The 22139-nt window shown below is 31.0% G+C and overlaps 1 protein-coding gene across 2 annotated transcripts in view; it reads left to right on the top strand.

Annotated features, from left to right (window-relative positions):
* Positions 1 to 22139, top strand: part of LOC106464553 (transitional endoplasmic reticulum ATPase) — a 39449-nt gene continuing 17310 nt past the window's right edge. Inside the window, exons 1-12 of one of the 2 annotated variants that reach the window (XM_013924697.2) lie at positions 1 to 105; positions 1865 to 1970; positions 2880 to 3052; positions 4976 to 5056; positions 6796 to 6988; positions 9609 to 9740; positions 13800 to 13902; positions 14358 to 14491; positions 14766 to 14901; positions 16068 to 16180; positions 18682 to 18846; positions 20085 to 20207. In XM_013924697.2, the coding sequence (XP_013780151.1) occupies positions 86 to 105; positions 1865 to 1970; positions 2880 to 3052; positions 4976 to 5056; positions 6796 to 6988; positions 9609 to 9740; positions 13800 to 13902; positions 14358 to 14491; positions 14766 to 14901; positions 16068 to 16180; positions 18682 to 18846; positions 20085 to 20207 (1479 nt within the window). In that variant the 5' untranslated portion in view covers positions 1 to 85. The remainder of the gene's footprint in view (positions 106 to 1864; positions 1971 to 2879; positions 3053 to 4975; positions 5057 to 6795; positions 6989 to 9608; positions 9741 to 13799; positions 13903 to 14357; positions 14492 to 14765; positions 14902 to 16067; positions 16181 to 18681; positions 18847 to 20084; positions 20208 to 22139) is intronic. The other variant, XM_013924698.2, reaches the window with a different exon arrangement.

The raw sequence follows: 22139 nt of genomic DNA, 5'->3' as shown, positions 1-22139 counted from the left end.
TTTCTATTTCGATTCGTCACTCTGTGTGTGTGTGTTTTGGGCCTAACGATTCAAACGTTGAGAAGTGTAGGATAGCATACTTACCATGGCTGAAAATAAACCCAAGTAAGTTTACTTATTTTTCATAGCCAGATACATATACAAATGTTACTTTTGCGTTTAAGAAGCATTTTTATTGCTTCATTTAATATAAGCTAAAGAATCACTTCAGCTTGGAAGTTGAAGATAAACGAAAGTTGAAAAATAGTTTGTACGTTAAAATCCTAAATTGGTTTACTCTTGTAGTTGTAAGTTGTATCTTAATCTTATGCCATGAGTATTGGAATGGTAATGCCTAATTGTTTGTAATTGATAAAACGTAAAACTAAGCTTAATAAAAGTAACACGCGACGGGAACCACAATTATTTATTATTGCAAAACAAGATTGCCTGAACAAATGTGACCGAAATATATAGCCAAATAGCTTTGGTTTGCAGTAATAAATAAATGTTTTTTAAATCTGTGTTACTTTTAGTTTTATTAATTTGTAAATTGTACGTTATTTCAGTAGACTTAGTCTAAGTTAGTTGTTAACAAACAATAGCTACAACTTAAGCCATTAGTACAAGTAGTGAAGTACTACTTGTGGTGAAGTTGTAGTTGTTGTTAAGAGCATAATTAAAATACTCATTAATGCCAGTAAAGGTGCCATCAGCACTCATTCCTTGAGTGTAAGATTCACTCCTATTTTCATGCTCACACACAGCATTAAAAAAAAAAGTCATTTTGGTCAAATCAACAGCTTTCTATAATGCATCATACTTGGTTGACTGACTAGATCGAGGTCAATTCAGCATCCACATTAATCTAGGAAATGTACTAGATTACACAATTTTGCTTCACTTAATAAAATATTTTCTGGGGGAGCATGCCCCCCCCCACCCACACACACAAGGTAACTGCCTTAGGCACTTGACTGTGTGCTAAAATTTTACTTTTTCTGAAGCCTCACTCAGATTCCTAAATGTTGGTAGATCTGCAATTAGGTACCATTCTGTTGTAATAGACTATTAGTATTACTTATAAATGTATACATTATCCATTCCATTGTTAGTATAGGTTTTCAATAGTTTGAGAATATAAATAAAAAGGAAGTCTCCTTAAGTACAATGTTAGTGAGTATTAGCTTTGAAATATTCAAATTATGGAAAAAATATTTGACATATTTAGGGATATCAAACTATAGTTGATCAAAGTATTAAGTACAATAAAAGCAAGCAATAAATAAAACATAGATCTACACATCCTTGTATCATAACCAACAAAAGTTTAAAATAAACTAACTGCACACACAATTATGAAGCAAACTAGGTATTCATAACTAACCATAAATAAATTTTTATCGAAGAATGAGTCTGCTTTAGGTCTTCTAAATCTAAAACTAGCATCCCTATGCTTCAAGTTCACATCTCCAACTTTTTTAGCATTCAAATAGACCATCTTTAGGAAACATTTTCTGAATTGTTAGCAATTCAAAATCTTTTAAATCAAACCAACTCTATAATTTTTCCATATTCCAGAGTAAACACTTCTAAAATGTCAAATTTTTCATTTATATCATAAACTTTTAAACTAAGTATCATATCAAAGATTGAAAATAAAATATATTAGCACATTCTCTAATCACTGTGAAAAATTGTGCAAAAGGTGTTCTTGCCATTTTTTCAAAATCTAAGACGTAAGTCATTTCCTAAATTTACATGTTAACTGTAATCAAATCAAGATATAGTGTTGATACTTCATAGTTATTTTTTCGTGTGTGTGTGTGTATTGTGTATTAAATACTCTGTATTTCAGATGTATGTTGTTTTTTTCTTATTTTAGTCCTGATGATCTTTCAACAGCTATTTTAAAAACAAAACAAAAACCTAATCGATTGTTAGTAGAAGAAGCAGTAAGTGATGACAACTCTGTTGTGGCCTTATCTCAGGTACTGTGTAGGTGTTTAATGTTTTATAAAACATTATAATAATGTATTTAACAATCAAAATGATTTTGAGAGGTATACCCATTCCTCCAAAGAGGGGAGGTATGATTTCATTGCATATTATATACACTAAGTGCATTTCTTGCATTCTGGAAAAAGCTTCTCATGGTAGTGAGTCTGGTTCAAACAAAACTATATTTTATCAAAGCCATACTTTGATGTTTTGCAATACAAGTAATGTGAAATCCTTATAATACTCGAATGCTGCATGTGAATAATGGTAAATGTCAAAAAATTAATATGAAATCTTTAGAATTGTTTTTGTATATCTTCCATATTGTCTTTTACTTTTTTATAATTATTAGTAATAAAGCATAGTGTACAGTATTTAAAGTAAAACATTTTATCTATTATAACTAACAATTGAATATCCATTGACATTTGATTTTAAATTTGGTAAATATTACTGTCACAAAATTCTTGAGATTGACAAGATTAGAAACTTGCTTCATCTTGGACATTGGGTACTGAAGTTAAAATGTCGTATGATATTGAAGTAGTGAGAGTATGGTAAAAGTGAAGCTTATTAAAAGTTGCAAATGTCTAAAATATGACTGTAAACCTAGGTTTATGATGATCCATTCAAACCTGAGAATATTCTTGTAAGTATTAATAGTATAATATTCACCAGTAAAAACTTTTGCCTTTGGTGCAAAATTCAAGTTTTTTAAGGGTTTAGTTCTTTTTTTTAATACTATTATAGCCTGCAAATAATTTGTCAAGTATATTATGTATAAAATTGGGGTTGTTCAATGCTTACAGGTTTAAGTAGATGCCACCACAAAGGAAGCATTGATAAAATGTTTATCCTCCAGAAAATTGTTCATATTAATACATTTCCATCTTTTCTAGGCAAAAATGGATGAACTTGAACTGTTTCGAGGAGACACTGTGCTTATGAAAGGGAAGAAGAGAAGAGAAACAGTTTGTATTGTACTATCAGATGATACTTGTTCAAATGAAAAGATTCGCATGAATCGTTGTATTAGAAATAATCTGCGAGTCAGATTAGGAGATATTGTTAGGTCAGTACTATTTAAAAGATTACGTAGTAATGCAAGTTATGTAAAATTATAGTTTAGATGTCATATGTGTGGAAAATGATGATTAATGTGAATAATAATTGTTGGATATTGTAAACCATGTACATTATTATATAATTTTTTACTTCATAAAACAGGTAACTTGCAGCTATTGTAGATATTTTGCTTATACCTCTAGCATTCAACTCATCAGTCTGATGTGTACAGTAAATGTCTAAAACCCTTTATTCAGCAGGAATTGTCTCTGTTCTGATCATCCCTTCACTCTCTAGGTAATTGCTAACATCAAGAAAAAATTAACCTACTCTTCCAGTATCTCCTACTTTGCTTTCTAGTCAAAATGATTTTACATTTGGACTGCTTGCTGTGGTCTATGCATGATGTCTAAAGCTGTGTTGGTTGTTTTTTCACTCACAGATATGATTTTTGTTATTTACTATATTTTTCTTTCTCAATGACGTTTTAGTAGTGAATTCTGGTTCTTGATTGTAGATTTTATGTCAAGAACATACTAGATGTGTCCTTCATCTTTTCATCAAAAATTTTGTTTTTCTTCTCCTCAGGTATTCATCTTATGAGCTGGGATAGTAATAACCTTTTTTTTTAACCTGGGCTTCATGCTGTATTTATTGTAAATTAAATTGTCCATCTAAGTTGTTTTTTATCAAATCTCCTTCATTTGATACAGGTTGTCACATCCATCCAATTCACTTTGAGTTTTTGCAACTTCCTCTGAATGCAGCTCAATTCTGGTTAGTTCATGCAGCTTAGTGCCTGCTCAGTATGAGGGAATTTTGTTTCATTCTTTCATTGATGGGTCTGCACATCACTACTTATGGGAATTAAGTGTGCATATCTGTTATTATTTCCCTACTATAGAATATTGAATACTTGTGTTTTCTTTGGTGCAGTGGATTTGTGGTTTGCACTTGGGTGTGATTGGATTATCATCTTTTCATAAGTCTGGAAAGCAATGATTATTGAACTTTATTTGTCGCTGAGTTGTATACGACTTAATGTTTTTGAACTACACTTTTTGACTTGCTTTATACATGTAGGTATTTCCTGAACTTTTATCTATGATCTGTAACATATCAGAGAAACGTGACATGAGTCATTCCTGGGTGGTGATGGGGATTCCCCATTCTATATCTTGCATATTTCATTAGGCTGACTGTGTTCAGAAATGACAGCACCATCTCTCACTCTAAGTTGGACAGTGAGTTAACACAGAAACCCTGGTGTCATCGAAATGTGTGCTCAATAGTAGTTACATTATTCCCCCTGCATGTCACAACCTTGGGGGGTTGAACAGATGAGCTTGAGACATTATGACACCTAATTAGTTGACTCACAGTTAGATAATGTGAAATTTTTTGATTAGCTAGTAGCTGATGTCAAGGGCACATGTTCATATGGCACAAATTCAAAACAAAATGCCACAAAAGCTACATGAAAACTTTTATTTAATTTAAATAATTTTTTACATGGATCTAAAGTATATCTGTAGTCAAGTTGAAATTGGAAGTAGCTGTATAGTTTTACATTAATAATATAATGGTTCGAACATATAGTTTGTGTTAGTATAACCACCAATAAGTAACCAACTTCATATCCAAAGATTATAATGCTATATAGTTTTATTGTCATTGGGTTGCTTTGAAAACAGTTGTTTAATTAGGGTATAATTCCTGGCTATTAATTCAGAAAGAAATAGACATAAAGAAGTATTTTAGTTATGCTGATTGTATAGTTTTTACATGTATTAGGTTTAGAAGATGTGTTTAGAAAAGGTTTTAAGGCTTATTTTTTTACTGTTATAATAACTAATTTACTAATACACATATATGGTAATTTAAGCTATAATTTATTAAATGAGTGTGAAACATTCCATTTGTTACTTAGTGTTCAAGCTTGTCCAGATGTAAAGTACGGAAAACGAATACATGTTCTTCCTATTGATGACACTGTAGAAGGTTTGACAGGGTAAGTTAAACTACAATATAGCACTAACCTCTACATTCATTGTTATTGAGTTCTGAAACCATTTGCTTAAGATTCAGCTTTCTTTAATTAAAAGTTTTTGCCTTTAAAAATAGATTAGAAAGTTGATGCTAAGTATTCAATATCCAATTGTTACTGACATAGACATGAGATCCTACCAACATTTTCTTTTCTATGTTTTCACTGTTAATATGTCCTTTATTTGATACTTGATGTTTGATATACAAGGATCACATGCTTCAAGGTAATAGAACAGAAATCCTGGGACTTTAAAACATTTTCAGTTGTTATTATAATTACTGTAGTTTGCCTTCCTTGATAAAGAAGTATACAAACTTTATAGGCAGTTGTATTATTTCAATTAAAGAAATGTACAACATTTATAGCCAGGTATGTTATTTAATCAATTTATTTTCCATTTGTAAACAATTTTAGCACACATAATTTGTTTTAGAGTGCAAATGAATGAGTTGTTTTATAAATTATATCTTGTATCACATATAGTAACTTTGAAATGCTACAGTTTGACAATTGCCAGCTGAGTCTCGTTACCAGTAGTATTTCATGTTTGAGTGCATACTTGAATTGATTGTAATTCTTAAAAAAAAATGAGAGAAATTTAAAGATCCAGATTTTTTAGATTGAGGCTATCAACTAGTATTTATTTAATTACAATGAAATTAGATGTTCTAAACAAAAATTCCTTTCAGGATTAAAATATCCTATTCCTACACCCATTATTATATGTATTACATTCAATATCTTAAAAAGTTAATTAATAAATCTCAATTAAGTGGCAAGTAAGCCCTTATGTTTACTACTAATATTTCTGCTTTAGGAATGCAGCCGGACAATGTATGTGAAGCTAAGATATAGACTATTGATACTATAATAACATGTAAAAAAAAAACTGACATATTTAACTTATTTGATTTAATTAATCCCTCATCTGCAATTTACTTTCCACCCCTTGTTTCCTGACTTTGTTTTAAAAAATGAACTCACCCAGTAAAGTTCACACAAGTTTTAATCAGTTCTACATAGTAAAACTTTTGTTTATTTTATTCCCAATGTTTCACAACATATATTGGTGAGATTCACAGGCAGTTTTCTACATGTTTATGATAAAATTTAAAATCCCCATCTCATGTTTTTGAACATTTGCCTGTGAAAAAGCATTCCTTTAATTCTTTCCAGGTGAAAATCCTCAGCAGAGAGGATAAAATCAATAGATGAAAAATAAAAGAAGCCCTCTTAATAAAAAAACATAACCTTATTCTTAATAAATACAGCGGTGTTTATTTATATCTATTTTAATACTTAGACTCAGGCCTAATAGTTTTATTTATTATACTTAAATTTGACATTTCATTCATAAACTATTTTATTGTTATAGATTCTCAGTTAGTCTCAGTTCTTGTATGCCACCTGATGAAGCTAGGTAAACCTGGTGAAACATTGTGAATAAAATAAACAAAAGTATTACTATGCACAACTGATAATAACTTTCGAATTTTAAAATAGTTATTTTTAATATTTAATTCATCCAGTAAAGGTTGTAGCTGAATATATGTTAAGCCTACACTGTAGATACAAGCCCTGATGATGGTAACTGTGTTATTGAAACTAGTTGGCTGTAACTAATAATAAATATTTTATCTTTCATTATGCCAAAAAATGTTGGTTTTGTGTTTTGTAATATTTAACTTATGTGTTTGTAGGAGTCTTTTTGAAGTATACCTGAAACCATACTTTTTGGAGGCTTACCGACCTATTCATAAAGGAGACCTGTTTGGAATCAGAGGTGGAATGCGTGCAGTAGAGTTCAAAGTTGTAGAAACTGATCCTAGTCCATATTGTATTGTTGCTCCTGATACTGTTATTCACTGTGAAGGTGAACCCATTAAAAGAGAGGTAACAAAAACTGTCCTTTTTAAACATTAGTGATTTGTTCATGGTATTACATTAGCTTTTTACAAACTGAGCTTCATTTCTACTTTGATTATTATGTAATTAATGGACATCAAACATGGCTGAGAAGTTTGTTCTCAGGAGTTTTATCTTTAATTACCAAAGGTCAAAGACAAAGTCATCTTATTTATCCAATTAAAAGTCAAGAATTTCATTAACGTGTAGATAAATGGAAATTTGATTTCTAATCTTTTGATAAAAGCATCCAATGTTTTAAGACAATGCTCATAATGTATTTCTTTTATTTTGATATTAAATAGAAATATTAGTTTAATATATTTAAAATCTTGAACCCTAAATTATAATATAGGGATTTTCTATAATAGAGAATATGATTCTATCAGTTGCTTATACTGACACTGAAGCTTATACTAGGTAGACTGTTTCACTTATTTGTTGTACCACATTTAGATAATCCTATTTTTTGCCTGACTGTTGATCTGTATTTGTGTGAGAGTACTGTAATGTTCGAATGTAAATGAGAAATTTACACATCTGTATGCAAAATTCAATATAAATACATAAAAAAAACTTTAAAATGGCCACATAATTATTGATTTTTTTAATTTACTGGCATTCTTTTTGCTGATGCAGGTTTTTTCATGGTCTTAAAAGTTTGTAACCTTATGTGTAATAATGCTGTTCAGAGCAAATATTTGAAGAAAATTATTCTCAAAAGACCACTGCTAAAACTTAGAGATGTTATTATATCAAGGGATACTTTTACTTAAAAGTGTTTTGTATTTCAGGCTCATAAAAGTGATTTTAAATAAGATTTATTTTGAATTTGTTAGACCTGATTAACACCATAAAAATAATTTGTATCAGCAAAATAAATACCAGAAACTTAAAAAAATTAATAACTATGTGCCCATTTTTAAGTTGTTTTGTGTATTTATCTTGTAGTTTGCATACAGGTGTGTAAGTTTCTCATTTCTTTGTAAGTATGTAACATTTACTCGGATGCTTTCTAACTAATATTACACCTATATTTGTTTTTGTTTTATAGTACATAATATTAGATTTTTGTGTGTTTACATTTTTGATTTTTGATAATTGTTTATATGTATTACTTGTGTGGGGTTTTATTTGCTGTTAAGTACAAAGCTACACAATATGTATGCAGTCTGTGTTGCACCCACCACGAGTATCAAAACCCAGTGCTGAGCACGTACCACCAAACCACTATGTGTACATGGTTCATATGCAGTTTGTCTCATCATGGGTAGGTACAAGGTGTTATGAATGGACAACTTCCTTAAAATTAATTTGGCAAAGTTTGAACGTCCATTTTTACAAATTAGGAATATGATATACACCAAAATTTATGAGATCCCTAGAAACTATCAAATAGGAAGAGATGTCAAGTTTGCACAGTTAAACCTGTGAACTCACAAGTTTGCTAAAAGTTATAGTGTGGAGGATAAATCTCACTTTTATTTCTTTGTTGATGTATATTATGGATATACAATAACTTAAAATAGTGAATTTTCCTTGATTCCTGTTGCATTTAGGATGCTGATTTGATATTTTAAATGGAGTGTTATTTTGCAACATTTCAGGCATTGAAAATGACTCCCTAAGTTGTAATGGCAGACCTATAGAGTATGGAACTATAGAAGTTTTTTTTTTCTGTGTTCCTGTTAGTGCAGGTTTTATTCATATGCATAATTTTTCTCATAATGCTTTTTGGTGATGCAGACTGAAATTACCTTCATGTTACTCATTTAATCCCATGTGCCATCTTATAGTTTTCATTATAACTGGAATTTTTTTGTCTGAATTTTGTTTCGATTCAAGGCTACAGTGCCCATAGTGGTTTCTGTGGTGCTGTGGATGAAAGTGTTTTGTTCCATTTCATGGAAATTACCATGCAGAAGTTTGACTTGAGTACAACACTATCTTCAAAATCTTGTACTACCTGAAATAGGGGAAAATAAAGAAACCACCAATGGGATTTAAAAAAATGTTTTATTAAAGTTACTACAGTTAGTAAGTGCTAAATGAGAAGAATAAACATTATGATATTTATATTTTGTGTGAAAAATATAAGGGGACTATTTTTCCGTAGAAATTAACAAATTTATACACATTTTAGAGGGTCTAGCATGGTTAGGATGCTTGACTCGAGGGTTTGAACCTGCCTCCCACTAAGCATGCTCACCCTTTCAGTCATGGGAGCATTATAATGTGACAGTCAATTCCACTATTCATTGGTAAAAGAGTAGCCCAAAAGCTGTGTGTGTGTGTGTGTGTGGGGGTGGGGGGGGGTGATGACTAGCTGCCTTTCCTCTAGTCTTTCACTGCTAAATTAGGGACAGATAGCCCTTGTGTAGCTATGCACAAAATTCAAACCAAACACATTTTGGAAAATCAATGAGTTGGTAGATGTTAAGTTTTAACTATGAGTCAAAATTTTTTATTGTAAGTAATTCTATGTAATAATTTGTTTGCATGCTGTTTTCATCACTAAGCTCTAAAGTGGACATAAGCACAATGATAAGAAGGACCATTCTCTTTTCTTTTGTACTAACTTGTACTGTTTTTGGTTATTAAACTACAGGAGGAAGAAGAGACTCTAAATGCTGTTGGTTACGATGATATTGGAGGTTGCCGAAAGCAGCTAGCACAAATAAAAGAAATGGTGGAACTGCCTCTCCGACACCCAAGCTTATTCAAAGCTATTGGGGTGAAAGTATGTAGTTGTTATATTTGTTTAGCTAGTATTTAAAATATTTTCATTGTGATATATCTGTTTTAATAAAATATTTTTTTGGGATTTCTCATTAAGCTACTGTGGTTAGACAGTAGTTTCACTTGTATAGAATAATAACTTGTAAACTATTGGTCCCCTGGTGGGACAACAGTAAGTCTACAGATTTAAATTGCTGAAATTAGGGGTTTGAGTCCCCTAAGTGGACACAGCAGATAGCCTTTTGTGGCTTTGCTATATATGTAAACACTGTAAATTGTTTTATTTTTTTGACATTTTATGACAACATAATTTCATATCAATTCATTAACTTTTCCTTTTGCAATTTTTTATAAAGGAGAACTTTCAACAATTTTATTTACGTTTTAGTATTTTATTCTGCATTTATTGAGGCCTATTGTATCAGAAATCATATCAGAAAAACCTGGTTTACAAGTAATTTTATGATTTGGTTAACCCTATGCACATGGGAATGTCAAAGTGCATATGTCTCAATTTTCTTAGTGTTACATTCAAAATTTGATTAAAATACTATATTATCAATGTATGTTGATAATCAAAAACACAGTTTGTAATTCAAATTTTTATATTATTTAAGTTTAATTTTTTAATTTTGAAAGGAAATATTAGAATATATTCTCAATCTGTGCCTCTCTGAGTTACATGATGCAGTGGTTTTCTGAATTCTCATTTATTGATTTTTTCTCTTTCCTTATATGAATTTCAGATTGTTCAAGTCGGTATATAAAATTTCAACCTTTTCTTGTTTTACTGAGATATCACTATATGTATTTGACCCACATGAGACACGCCTGATATGCTGTCTCTTAAGAAATGCCTATAATTCTCTCTGACATTGCTATTAGACATGTTTATAACCAAACTGCATAAATCAGATGATTGTGTGTTTTGTTTTAATGGTCAAAACTGACAGTTTGCAAGGAAAGCTTGATGGGTTGAAAATAAAGTTGTTACTCTGTGCAGTAGTGGAATTTCTTAACCTATTTGAGAGTTAGTTAGAAAGCCAGATAATTATAGTAGTTTTGGTACCTTGTGTTCTAATGTCTGATATATTTTGTGCCCTAAAATGCATATTTGAAAGCTACATGAATTTGTTTTTAAATAACCAAATAATGAGAGTAAAATAGGCTTACTAAACTATGCATTTGAGTGCGAAAGGCTTTTATGTATGTATTCTATTTATTGTTATATATATTTTTTAACAAACATAAGTACAATGTAAAAATTTAATAAAAAATTCTTGCATCTGTTATTGAAGAATGCTCTCCGCCTGCTGTAGCATGATGTAAATTGATAGTTTGTTTAAGTTCTCACAAGGTGATTTATTGCTTTGCAATGGTAATTAGACAAGGTTCAAAGAACAATAAATTTGTGAAAAGGTTAGAGGCCTGAAGGGTCTTATGATAAATAATTGACATTTTATGTTATAATCTCCAGTTATTCCAGAAACAATTGTTATTGTTTGTAATTAAGCACAAAGCAGTACAAAGGGCTATCTGTGCTCTGCCCGCCACGGGTATTGAAACCTGGTTTCTAGCAGTAAAAGTCTGCAGACATACCACAGTGCCACTAGGGAGCAGAAAAAAATTATTATTTTTTTATTTTATTTCATGTGTTTCAACTTTTTATTCACTGTATATTGGTGATTTTGCTATAGTTGATGTTAGGGTAGAGAAAATAAGAGATAAATGTTTATGAAGGTTAAGCATATAAAACTGCAAGATGAACAGGGCTTGTGGTTAACTTTTTTTTTGGTAGCCAGCCAGATCACCTTGACATGTCTTTTGGATAGCCAAGCAGCAGTTCAACTGCCTAATGTATTTTTTCCTTATTTCACAATGAATGAATCTTACAATGACTTATTGACCTTTCTTACCTGTAGTACTAACAAAGATTCACAGAGATAAGATGTCAAAAAATAATTTAAAAAAATGAAATAAAACCTTGTTATAAAAAGTAAGAAATAAATCATACTGTAAAATGGAGTTGACATCTAGTATGTTGCATACAGTGGTGTAAAATGAGTTTGGTTGCTCATTTCCATCAAATAAATAGGATAAAAACTCGTATGATTGGTTGATGACAACTGCATAAAAATATTACAAGGCAGTGAGCGCACATAGTTTTTTTTTTTTAAGTTTTTCTGTCTTTGAACTTAAAAAAACTGTCACATCTCGCACCTGGTAAGTTCAGAATCTGAACTCTGGAAACTTGTACTTTGTCTCAAAAAACAAAACACAACAAATTCTGAAATTTTTGTCATGTGGTTTTTGTAAAACAGAAGCAGCTTGGAGGTACAATCAATGGAAGATAATAACGCATAACATTCAAAGTTATCCTAGGTCACTCAGTGGTGGATAAGATACAAATATTGTTTTACAGTAAATGAAAAACCAAATAGAATGATGTATCACAAAACTGTAGGATTCCTTTAATTTGCAAAAGAAATCATCATGTCTGTTCTAGTTCACGACTCCATCTGTCTGAAAGATCATGGTCCAGCCGACAGAGGTAGGAAGTGGTTAGTGCAGTATCATTTTAATTTTTTTGTCACATTAATACCAGATTTTTTTTTTATTTATTTATTTGTCAGATCTCTTCCAGACTGTGCTTCACCACAAATATCCTTACATCCTTTTTTTTATTGATTTTTGTGCCACCAAAGTATGAATTCAAAATCTTTATCTAAGTTAGAGGCCGGTGGTACCTACATGTATGCTTGTACCTAAATTCCAGAACAATCCCTTTCTCTAGAGAAACTAAAGATTTTTTTATCATCCTTTCATGGGCTTTTTCAAGTTATTTTACCTCCTTTTCTAGGGAATTTAAAATTTTTACTCTCTCATGAAGGGATTGTGATGATTTCAAGACCCCTTTGTTCAATTTCTCAGGAACGGGCCTCCAGATATACTTGTTTGCAACATTTCTTGTACCTAGATGACCTTGCAAAATATACACCTTTTCCCTGAGAAAATTAGAAAGCACATGAGGCCCTTCCTAGCCTGGAGTGGAGATCAGGATCCACGGCATACAGAGCAGCATGCAACTTATGTTTTTTTAATGTCTGTGCCATTTATTTTGGGAGAGCTTGAAAGTGCTTGGCAACTTGCCATTTAATGTATAGTACATTAAAGTTGTCCCTCTGAGGCTTGTGAGTATATACGATCTCGTGTTACAAATGTGATAGTTGTTAATTACGTGATGCCGAATGAATTAGCTATATTTATCAAATCGATACAATGTTGAGTAGAGACTGTAACAATGATAAGCAATATATAACTGTAATAACATTTTAAATTTCTCGTGTAGTTAAATGTTCAAAGGTATATAACATTGTGTTAACCAGTATCTGTGTTTTACTACAAAATGTGTTTAAAAAAATCCATCACATTAAGCTACCATTTCCCTAATGCTGTGAAGTAAATGGCAAGTTGCTAAAAGTTTTCTCAATGTATGTAGATGTTTATTGCTTATAGGGTTAAAAGTTAATTAGTGGCCATCAACAGTTTTGTAAGTTTTTTTAATCCTTTTAGCAGGATAGGCTAACCACTATTGAAAAATTTCATATACTGAAATAGGTGGACATCAGTCTAGCCCATGGATTTACACTCTTCACTCCTGATCCTAACATTTAAATTTTGAATGTAGCAGCTGATAAGTATTGTTGAGACAGTGTAATAAGTCCTGAAAGTTACCTTATTATCACAAGATAACAGTAAGCCATTAAACAAATTTTTATGATGTTCAGTTATCAATCGTAAATTTTTATCATAATCACCAAGATCTGCAGTTCGTAATACAAGCTTACGTTTGAAGTGATAATTTTTAGTAGATTTGATAACTTCTAAAAGAATATCTGTATAGTAATATGGCCAAACTTTTTGTATAAAAAATTTGGACAATAGTTAAATTTTTTTATTTTTCTCAATATAGTAAAACATCTTTATTGAAACTCATATTTATGTGTCAGTGTGTGCATGTGCAAGATTTTTTGTTTTGAGGGAAATTTATTTTTTTAAGCCTCCAAGAGGAATATTGCTGTATGGTCCGCCAGGAACGGGAAAGACTTTGATTGCTCGTGCAGTTGCAAATGAAACAGGGGCCTTTTTTTTCCTTATCAATGGTAACAACTTATTCTTAGCTTGTTTTTTATTTTTACTAATTATCAATAATTAATGATTATTTGTAATACTAAATTATGGTGACCTTGTTTTAATAGAATCTTTGATTGTGTTATTACTTGTAGTTTAGTCTTATCATGATCAAGAACCCTTAAATACACAGTACTGTTTTTTGTATTTTTCTTTCTTTTTTACATTTTCTTTAGAATTGACTGCTTTATAGGTACTTTCATAGGTTAAATAATGGTTGGATAGGTAGTGCAACAACTTAGGTACATTATAGGCTCCCCATTGGGGTCTGGAGTAGAGCAGTTAGAATCATTGGGTTATTGCTTATTTTAACAATAAGAACTTAATCAAAAACACAAATAATATATATATATATGTGTGTGTGTATTGCTATTGTCATGAATTTAATTGTTATGTGTATTAAACAAACAGAATGGTAATCTTACAGGGCCAGAAATCATGAGTAAGTTAGCTGGTGAGTCAGAGAGTAACCTTAGAAAAGCTTTTGAAGAAGCTGAAAAAAACTCCCCTTCTATTATCTTCATTGATGAGCTTGATGCAATAGCACCAAAAAGAGAAAAGGTAAGAAGAAAGAATAAGAAACAGATGTACTAGTTATTACTTTAAGTAACTCATAAATTTGATTCATTGTGTATTTTTTAAACTATCAATTTATTTAATTTAAAACATCTAATAATATGTGTTTTAAATAGTTCTACTTAATAACATTTCATTTATAAACATTGAAATTTGGAAAAAAAATTAGGAATTTAGAAACTCATGCTCATAGTTTGAAAAATGTTGTTTTTGAAATTTAAAGAGGTTAATATGCTTAACAATTATCACTGTTTTTCAGACCCATGGTGAAGTAGAGAGACGTATTGTTTCACAGTTGCTCACTCTTATGGATGGTTTAAAACAACGTTCTCACGTCATTGTAATGGCAGCTACAAATCGACCAAATAGTATCGATACTGCTCTTCGACGTTTTGGTATGTTGTAGTTTTTATGTGTTTAAACTCATAGTTAAGTTAAATGCACAGGATATTTCTGACAGAATGTTATTGAAGACCTATATTAAAGCATTTTATTAAGCTTGAAAGCTTATTTTCAATTTATAAACTGCTTTTACAGTATAGAAACAATTTTTTTTATTTAATTTTTTTGTATCCAAACTGCAATGTTATCTGATAGGAAGACCTGGTTTTCAGTTTTAAAGAGGGATAGTTCAGGACATACAATTGGTGTATTTAAGTTTAATTTTTGCAGTTCACTTTATGAGTTTTAGAATGAAGGAAAAAAAAGGGTTTTGGAAAAGCTTTTTCTCTGTTAATTTTACCAATGAAAAGAGACTAAAAAACAATAACTTGTATCATGATATTAATATAGGAATGTATTTACTTGAGGAAACTAATTTTAATACAGTATTTCATAAACAGTTTTTTAAAGGCAATGAACTGAAAACTAAAGTTAAGAAAGTAATTTTGTTCTGTTGAATTCAAGACATTTTTATGAAGCAAGTGATTCTATTACAAGTTTGCTTTCTGAAGATCAAAATATACATTACGTGCTATACATACAGTTGTAATTGACCATAATACTTTTAAGACATAACCCAGTAAGAAGAAGATATATCCAAGTGAACAATTTTTTCAAGGTGTTTCTAATGGAAAGATAATGTGTCATCATTTTGAAATGCTGTGGTATAATTCTGCTTTTTTATAATCTCTTAAAAGCTAAAAAAAGTAACATTTAAAGCTCTGTGCAATTGAAACCTGTAACTAAAACTGAGCATGGAGGTAAAGTATGCCCAAACTGAATATTTTTATGGGTGAAATTTTGTTTATAAGGAAAATTTCTTACTTTGCCATTGAAAATGCAGCTCAAAATGTAAATTTAATGTAAATATAATCTTTCAGTTTATACCCTACATTGTTTTATTGAATGTACAGAAATTTAACAGATTTAAATATCTTGAAATAGACTTTATGCATTTAGCTATTTGAGGTTAAGACAGAGTTTACATATGACTGTTTTGCTCTATTTCTTTTTTATGTACGAGACTATTTAAAAAATGATGTGTTGTATTTTAATAAAGAAAAGTTTCCTGCTATACTTGCTTTAAATAAAAAAAATCAGTGAAAATCTTGTGTTACAGGACGATTTGATCGTGAAGTAGATATTGGAATACCGGACTCAACAGGAAGATTAGAAATTCTTCGTATTCATACAAAAAACATGAAACTGGGAGATGATGTTGACTTAGAAAAGGTTAGTTTAGATTTATATACTATTTCTTTTAGAACTATTAATCATTGTTGCTTATATCAGTTTGGGGTTTTAATCATTTTTATCAATATAATAATTATTAATGCTTATTCAGACCCAAAGGTATATATTGTCATGTTAAAAATAAAACTTATGCCAAAACAGAATTTTCTTGTAATAAACTCCACCATATTTGTTCAGGATTTCAGAATTTCATTAATATCAAGCTCTGTCTGTTATAACAGTTTGTGATAATCAAGTTTCAAGTGCATTATGAAAAGCAGGATGGTCATTAACTTGGCAAAGGTTATGAATTTAAAAATAGAATCAGACTCGAGAAAAATTAAGTTATTCTCCAAAGTCAAGAAAGTTTTTGACCCATTTCCCTATTTTTCTCTGTCAAATCCTGTGTATATAAAGCCTGCTGCTTCTGTCCCAGTTATTAGTGTATTTAAATGTAATCTTAGTGAATCACTTTATGCTGCTTTATCTGATGATAATTATATAATTTATTGTATTTGAGGATAGATTACATCAACTATTATTTTATAGACAAATACGCAACATTTTCTTTTCTTCCATCAAGTTGCAACATACCTGTTTGAAGAGCTTTTTCTGTAGTATTGTAGTCTGAATTAAGTATGTATTGAGGCATTTATTACAAGCTCAAGTGGTGTAATTAGGAAAAATTGGGATGTATGTGGTTCTAGAAAATATGGAATTTTCCTTAAAAAGCTGTGGTAAAATATTTTTGGAAAGAATGTGGCTGCGTTGGAAAAAATTACTCATAAACTACTGAAAGGTTCACCCTGTATTTTAACTCTTTCACATCGGACACCTGTGTATGAATTTCACTTGTGCAACAATACATAATGTAACTGTGAGATTTCTTAGTGTATCATCACAAAACCTAGTAAAATTTTGTTAAGATTATAAGTATCTTGTACATAAAGAATGATGTTATTTCTACTAAAAATATGTTATTTAATTATTGTAGTTATTTGCATCAAACTCGAGTGCACGATGATATTTATTTTAAAAGATCTTTGGTTATATTCATAATTTCGGGTCTTTTCATTTTCACATGTAGTTAATTGTCAATGTTTTATTTTTCCTTTTTATGTCCTTTACCTTTTATTTCTCATCTTGGCACAAGTCAATGGTGCCCTCAAGAGGTAATTACAGTATCTTCCGTAAAGATGCACAAGCCTTTGGCAGTATTATCTTCTTCTAGTGCAAGATCTTAAGCCTTGAGAACGGACGCAAAGTATGATGTATATTTTTAAAATGTTTAAACCTTTCAATTATGTATTTTAAAACATAAATAATTCATAATTAACTAAGGTATAAAATTAAAATTTCAATACAATTTAACTCTTTCTAACTATAACATATTTAGCTAAAAAAAAGTGCTATCGGGGATCAAGCAGCCAACAATACTAAAGGCAGTTACATGTACCAGATGATGACAACTGTGCACCAATTTCGAAATAACTGTTGTTGACTTATAGTGTAAAGTGAGCTCTTTCTAATAGCTATAAACATGTATATGTAGCAACTACATGTCTGTTATAAAGCTCAAGCAAAAGTATAGAAGGTGGCCATGGCACCTGTTAGGGGTTGACAAAATTTATTACTTGTTTGTACTCCATTCAACTAGAGGACTGGTAGGGCAAGTTAAACATACTTAACTGTAGACATACATCTATTGGACTGGCATTATCTAAGACAAGATTGAAAGTGAGAAAGTTGATATTTTTCATAGTTTGTGTGTCATATAACAATACAAAACTGAAGTTTAAGTATTTTTTAAAGGTTTCTTTTTTAAAAATTAAAACTTAGATAACATAAAACTTTGAATCATAACATACATTATAATGTTAATTTCATTCACATACATTGATAATAGGCCCAGCATGGACAGGTGGTTAGTGCATTTGACTCACAACCTGTGGGTTGTGGTTGAAATCCCCATCACACCAAACATGCTCGCTCTTTCAGCTGTGGGGATGTTATAATGTGACAGTCAATCTCACTATTCGTTGGTAAAAGAGTAGCCCGAGATTTGGCAGTGGGTGGTGATGACTAGCTGCCTTCCCTTTAGTCTTACACTGCTAAATTATGGATGGCTAATGCAGACAGCCCTCGTGCAGCTTTGTGCGAAATTCAAACCAACCAACCAACATTGATAGTAAAGTTGTTCAATTAAATTTTGAATGTAACTCAGTGACTTGCACAGAAAAGTGTTTAAAGGGTACCCATTGTGAAAGGGTTAATAAAACTAGAAACTGATTGAAACAGAAATAATATTCTTCCCTTAAATTCTTAATTTTAAGGTAATTGGGATTTGTATTATACTAATACGACCAAAATTTCACATATTATACAGTGTTTCTTCTATATGGTTTCTAAAGAAAGAGTATGTAGTGTACTCTGTGTTTAGTGATTTCTTGTTTAACATTTCATAGCCTTTCATTTCTCTGTTATAAAACAACTTCCTCTAGATTGCTGCTGAAACTCATGGTTTTGTGGGTTCTGATCTGGCCGCATTATGTTCTGAAGCAGCCCTTCAGCAGATCAGAGAGAAGATGGATCTGATTGATCTGGAAGATGAACAAGTCGATGCAGAAGTACTAAACTCATTAGCTGTAACTATGGAGAACTTTAGGGTAAGCATTCTTTGTGTACCAAAACAAATACTAATTGCATTATTTTTATAAACCAAAATATATACTACAAAAAACATACTACAAGTTCAACTGGTTTAATTGAGAAGAATTGGGATGTATGTGGGTCAGGAAAATGTGGAATTTTCCTTAAAAAGCTGAGGTAAAATATTTATGGAAAGAATGTGGCTGCGTTGAAAAAAATTACTCATAAAACTAGTGAAGGGTTTATGCTGTCTTTCTTTTAACTCTTTTGCATCGGGCACCTGTATGTTAAAAGATAGTTTCTGCTCTCTCACACTTTCACCTAAGTGTTGGTATCTTTCTCAAATCATGTGCACAGTGCATGAATTGCACTTAGCAATAAATCAGAGCATGTGCACTGCACTTGTGCCTGACTGAGAAATATCCTGCTGCAGCAGTTTTTAAAAGTTTGTACATTGTTGAGCAATGTGTTTTTGGATCACATTCATTGAAAACTTATTTTTTTCAAATAACAACAGTACTAAAGCAGGCAAAGCCCAGACAAAAATAATAATAGTTAAAACTAGGAATCGAGACCCTTGAAATTGCTTAGGGCTTTAAGCACAATTGCTTATGCTTAGTCTGCTAATGTCTAGTGCTGCCACTGGGTTTGTGGGCAACAGACTTTTCACTCCTGGCCACTCAAGAGTGCATGGCTTATCCTGTGTTCTCATATTTCTTCTGTTTAACTTCCTGACCCTGTTTTATGATGGATAGTAATTAAAAAAACTTTTCAGATGAAGCATGGGGTTATGCTGTTCTTTAGTTCCAGGCTTTGAAATGACATTGTGACTGATAAAATTGCGAGGTAGTGTTTTGCCCTCTGGATTAAACATTGAGGAATAATTAAGAATCTTAGATATTGAAGTGTATTGTTGGTGATGAGTTTTTGCCCAAAATTAATGGAAATGTGTGCTGGTAAATGTTAACAGCTTTGATAAAATTCAGTGTATTATTTTATCATTTAAGAAAGAATGTACTTCTATGTGTGTTTCATATTAAATTGTTGTCTGGAAAAAAATGGTTTTACTTTTTTCCTAGTCATTTGTTTTTGAAATTTTGATATTTATTATCAAGTAACACTATTCATAAAATTAAACTATTTGTAAACCAATTATGTAGATAAATAATAGTGTTTAATTTATTATGATTTCTGTCCTGATACCACTAGCTTCTTTGGAAACTCCTGATTTTGGTGACTGGTTTGTAATTTTCAGTGGGCCCTAGGAAAGAGTTCTCCAAGTGCTCTTCGTGAAACGGTTGTAGAGGTTCCCAATGTTACGTGGGAAGATATTGGTGGTTTGGAAAATGTCAAGAAAGAACTGCAAGAAATGATACAGGCAAGTTTTCCAATAACAGGAGGTAGTTATCTTTCTTTCATTTATTGAGCTTAATGGTTTTGAGGTAGAGTTGTTTTATAGTTTAATGTAACTTTTCCAAAATATGACATTTCTTGTGAATTAACGTACTTTTTTAAATTAAAAAATTTTTTTTTTATTACTAACCTAGTATACATACGTTTGTTTCGCTTCCATAATTTTTAGTTAACATGTTCGTGGCGTAAGTGATTTCTATAATTATGCAATAGGAACGTAAGGGCTCATTATGAACTCTGCCTTACACACAGCTAATTTTATGGTTTTATGTTATGTTTTATGACAGAATGGCTGCATTGGGAACTTTCTCTTGAGTGCATTACTGGTGGTACATGATGGAAGGCGTGGGTTTATTATAGTCGTCCATATAAAATAAATGCTTCATTTAGGACTTTGGAGATATGAGGTTATATCTTATGGGTGCTGTGTACCATGAGTGGCTCACGACATCCAACAGAAAACATGCATATGTACCACTGGTGGTGCACAATGTTGTGAATGTGTTAAAGATAATATGCATATTGGAAATGTCATTTTAATAAGTATATCTTTATATTTTATACAATCTGCTTGTTTTATGTGAGTAGTTTGATGCATATTTTGTATTAAAAAATTTTTTTCAACATGATTAACATTTAAAGTTCAGGTTTATATGTGTTTGTGATGTGTATGTATTTAAATGTATCCCCCGCTCTTTACTTAATAACTTCATGAAACACTAAATACTAGCTATTCCAGTAGCATCTTTGATAATAGTAACTTTAATTGATTATGTTTATCATTTACATTGGATCTACATTGGTCTGAGAATATGAGCTAAGCTCAACACAATAGTTAATGTGCCAAACAATCAATGCGAGGTTCTATAGTTCATGTCCCATTACCTCAAAAAAAAAATCCTGTTTCATGCTCTGAGGCCATGGGTGGATGGTCATATCCCACTATTTGATTAAATTATCCTAAGAGTTAGTGGTGGATGGTGTTGACTAGCTGCCTTCTGTCTTGTCTGTCACTTCAAAATTAGGAACAGCCATCACAGATAGCATTTGCTCAAAATTCAAACAAACATTGAAAATATTGTGATTACTTTTCTGTGACCCTATTACTGGATATACAGTTTACATTCATTGTGTGTGTGAACCCACAGTTTCAAGTGTGTATGACCACATACTGAGTTGTACAGTCTGCTTGACAGGTCATTTAGGTTTCAAGCATATCATTTATGCTATGCATACATTACAGAGCAGCGTACAGCTAGTATTAGATTTACGGTTCACTAGATCCACTCTTACCTTTGTGATTTAAGACAAAATGTTACCAACAATGATAATGGTAACTGTGGTCTTCTCTGAGGAAGTACATCTGTATTGCTTTGTATGAAACTTTGGGTTAGTTTTACAAATGTATGATTAAAAATAAAGAAGAATGTATAACAATATGTCAGCCACACTATATCTGCTATATCCAGTGCCTCTTGCCCAGTACCAAGGCTCGTCAGGCTGTCTGAGATACAACAGACCTAGTAAAGGGTTAGACACAATTTATCTTATCAAACTGCACAAACAACAGCTTTATGGTGTGAACTAAATCAAACAACAGCTGTTATGGTGTGAAATAAATTAAGTTAGTAAAGTGTAATTTTTATTAATTTTATTTAAATTATTTACAAATCAGAATTAGTTAATATATGTTAGTGATGTGCACAATCATTCATTATACTAAAAATTGGTAGTTTTCTGTCATAAATAACACATGGTTACTGTTCATTTTGTCTACTGCTGGAAGCAATTACAAAATGAATATATATATATATATATATATATATACTATACACACACACACACACACTATATACTTCCTTCTCTCCTACTATTAATTTATATTAGTGGTGGCGAC

This window comes from Limulus polyphemus, unplaced genomic scaffold (assembly GCF_000517525.1).
Source record: "Limulus polyphemus unplaced genomic scaffold, Limulus_polyphemus-2.1.2 Scaffold1685, whole genome shotgun sequence".
In the NCBI taxonomy this organism is placed as follows: Eukaryota; Metazoa; Arthropoda; class Merostomata; order Xiphosura; family Limulidae; genus Limulus; species Limulus polyphemus.
This window is presented reverse-complemented; position numbering and strand designations above follow the sequence as displayed.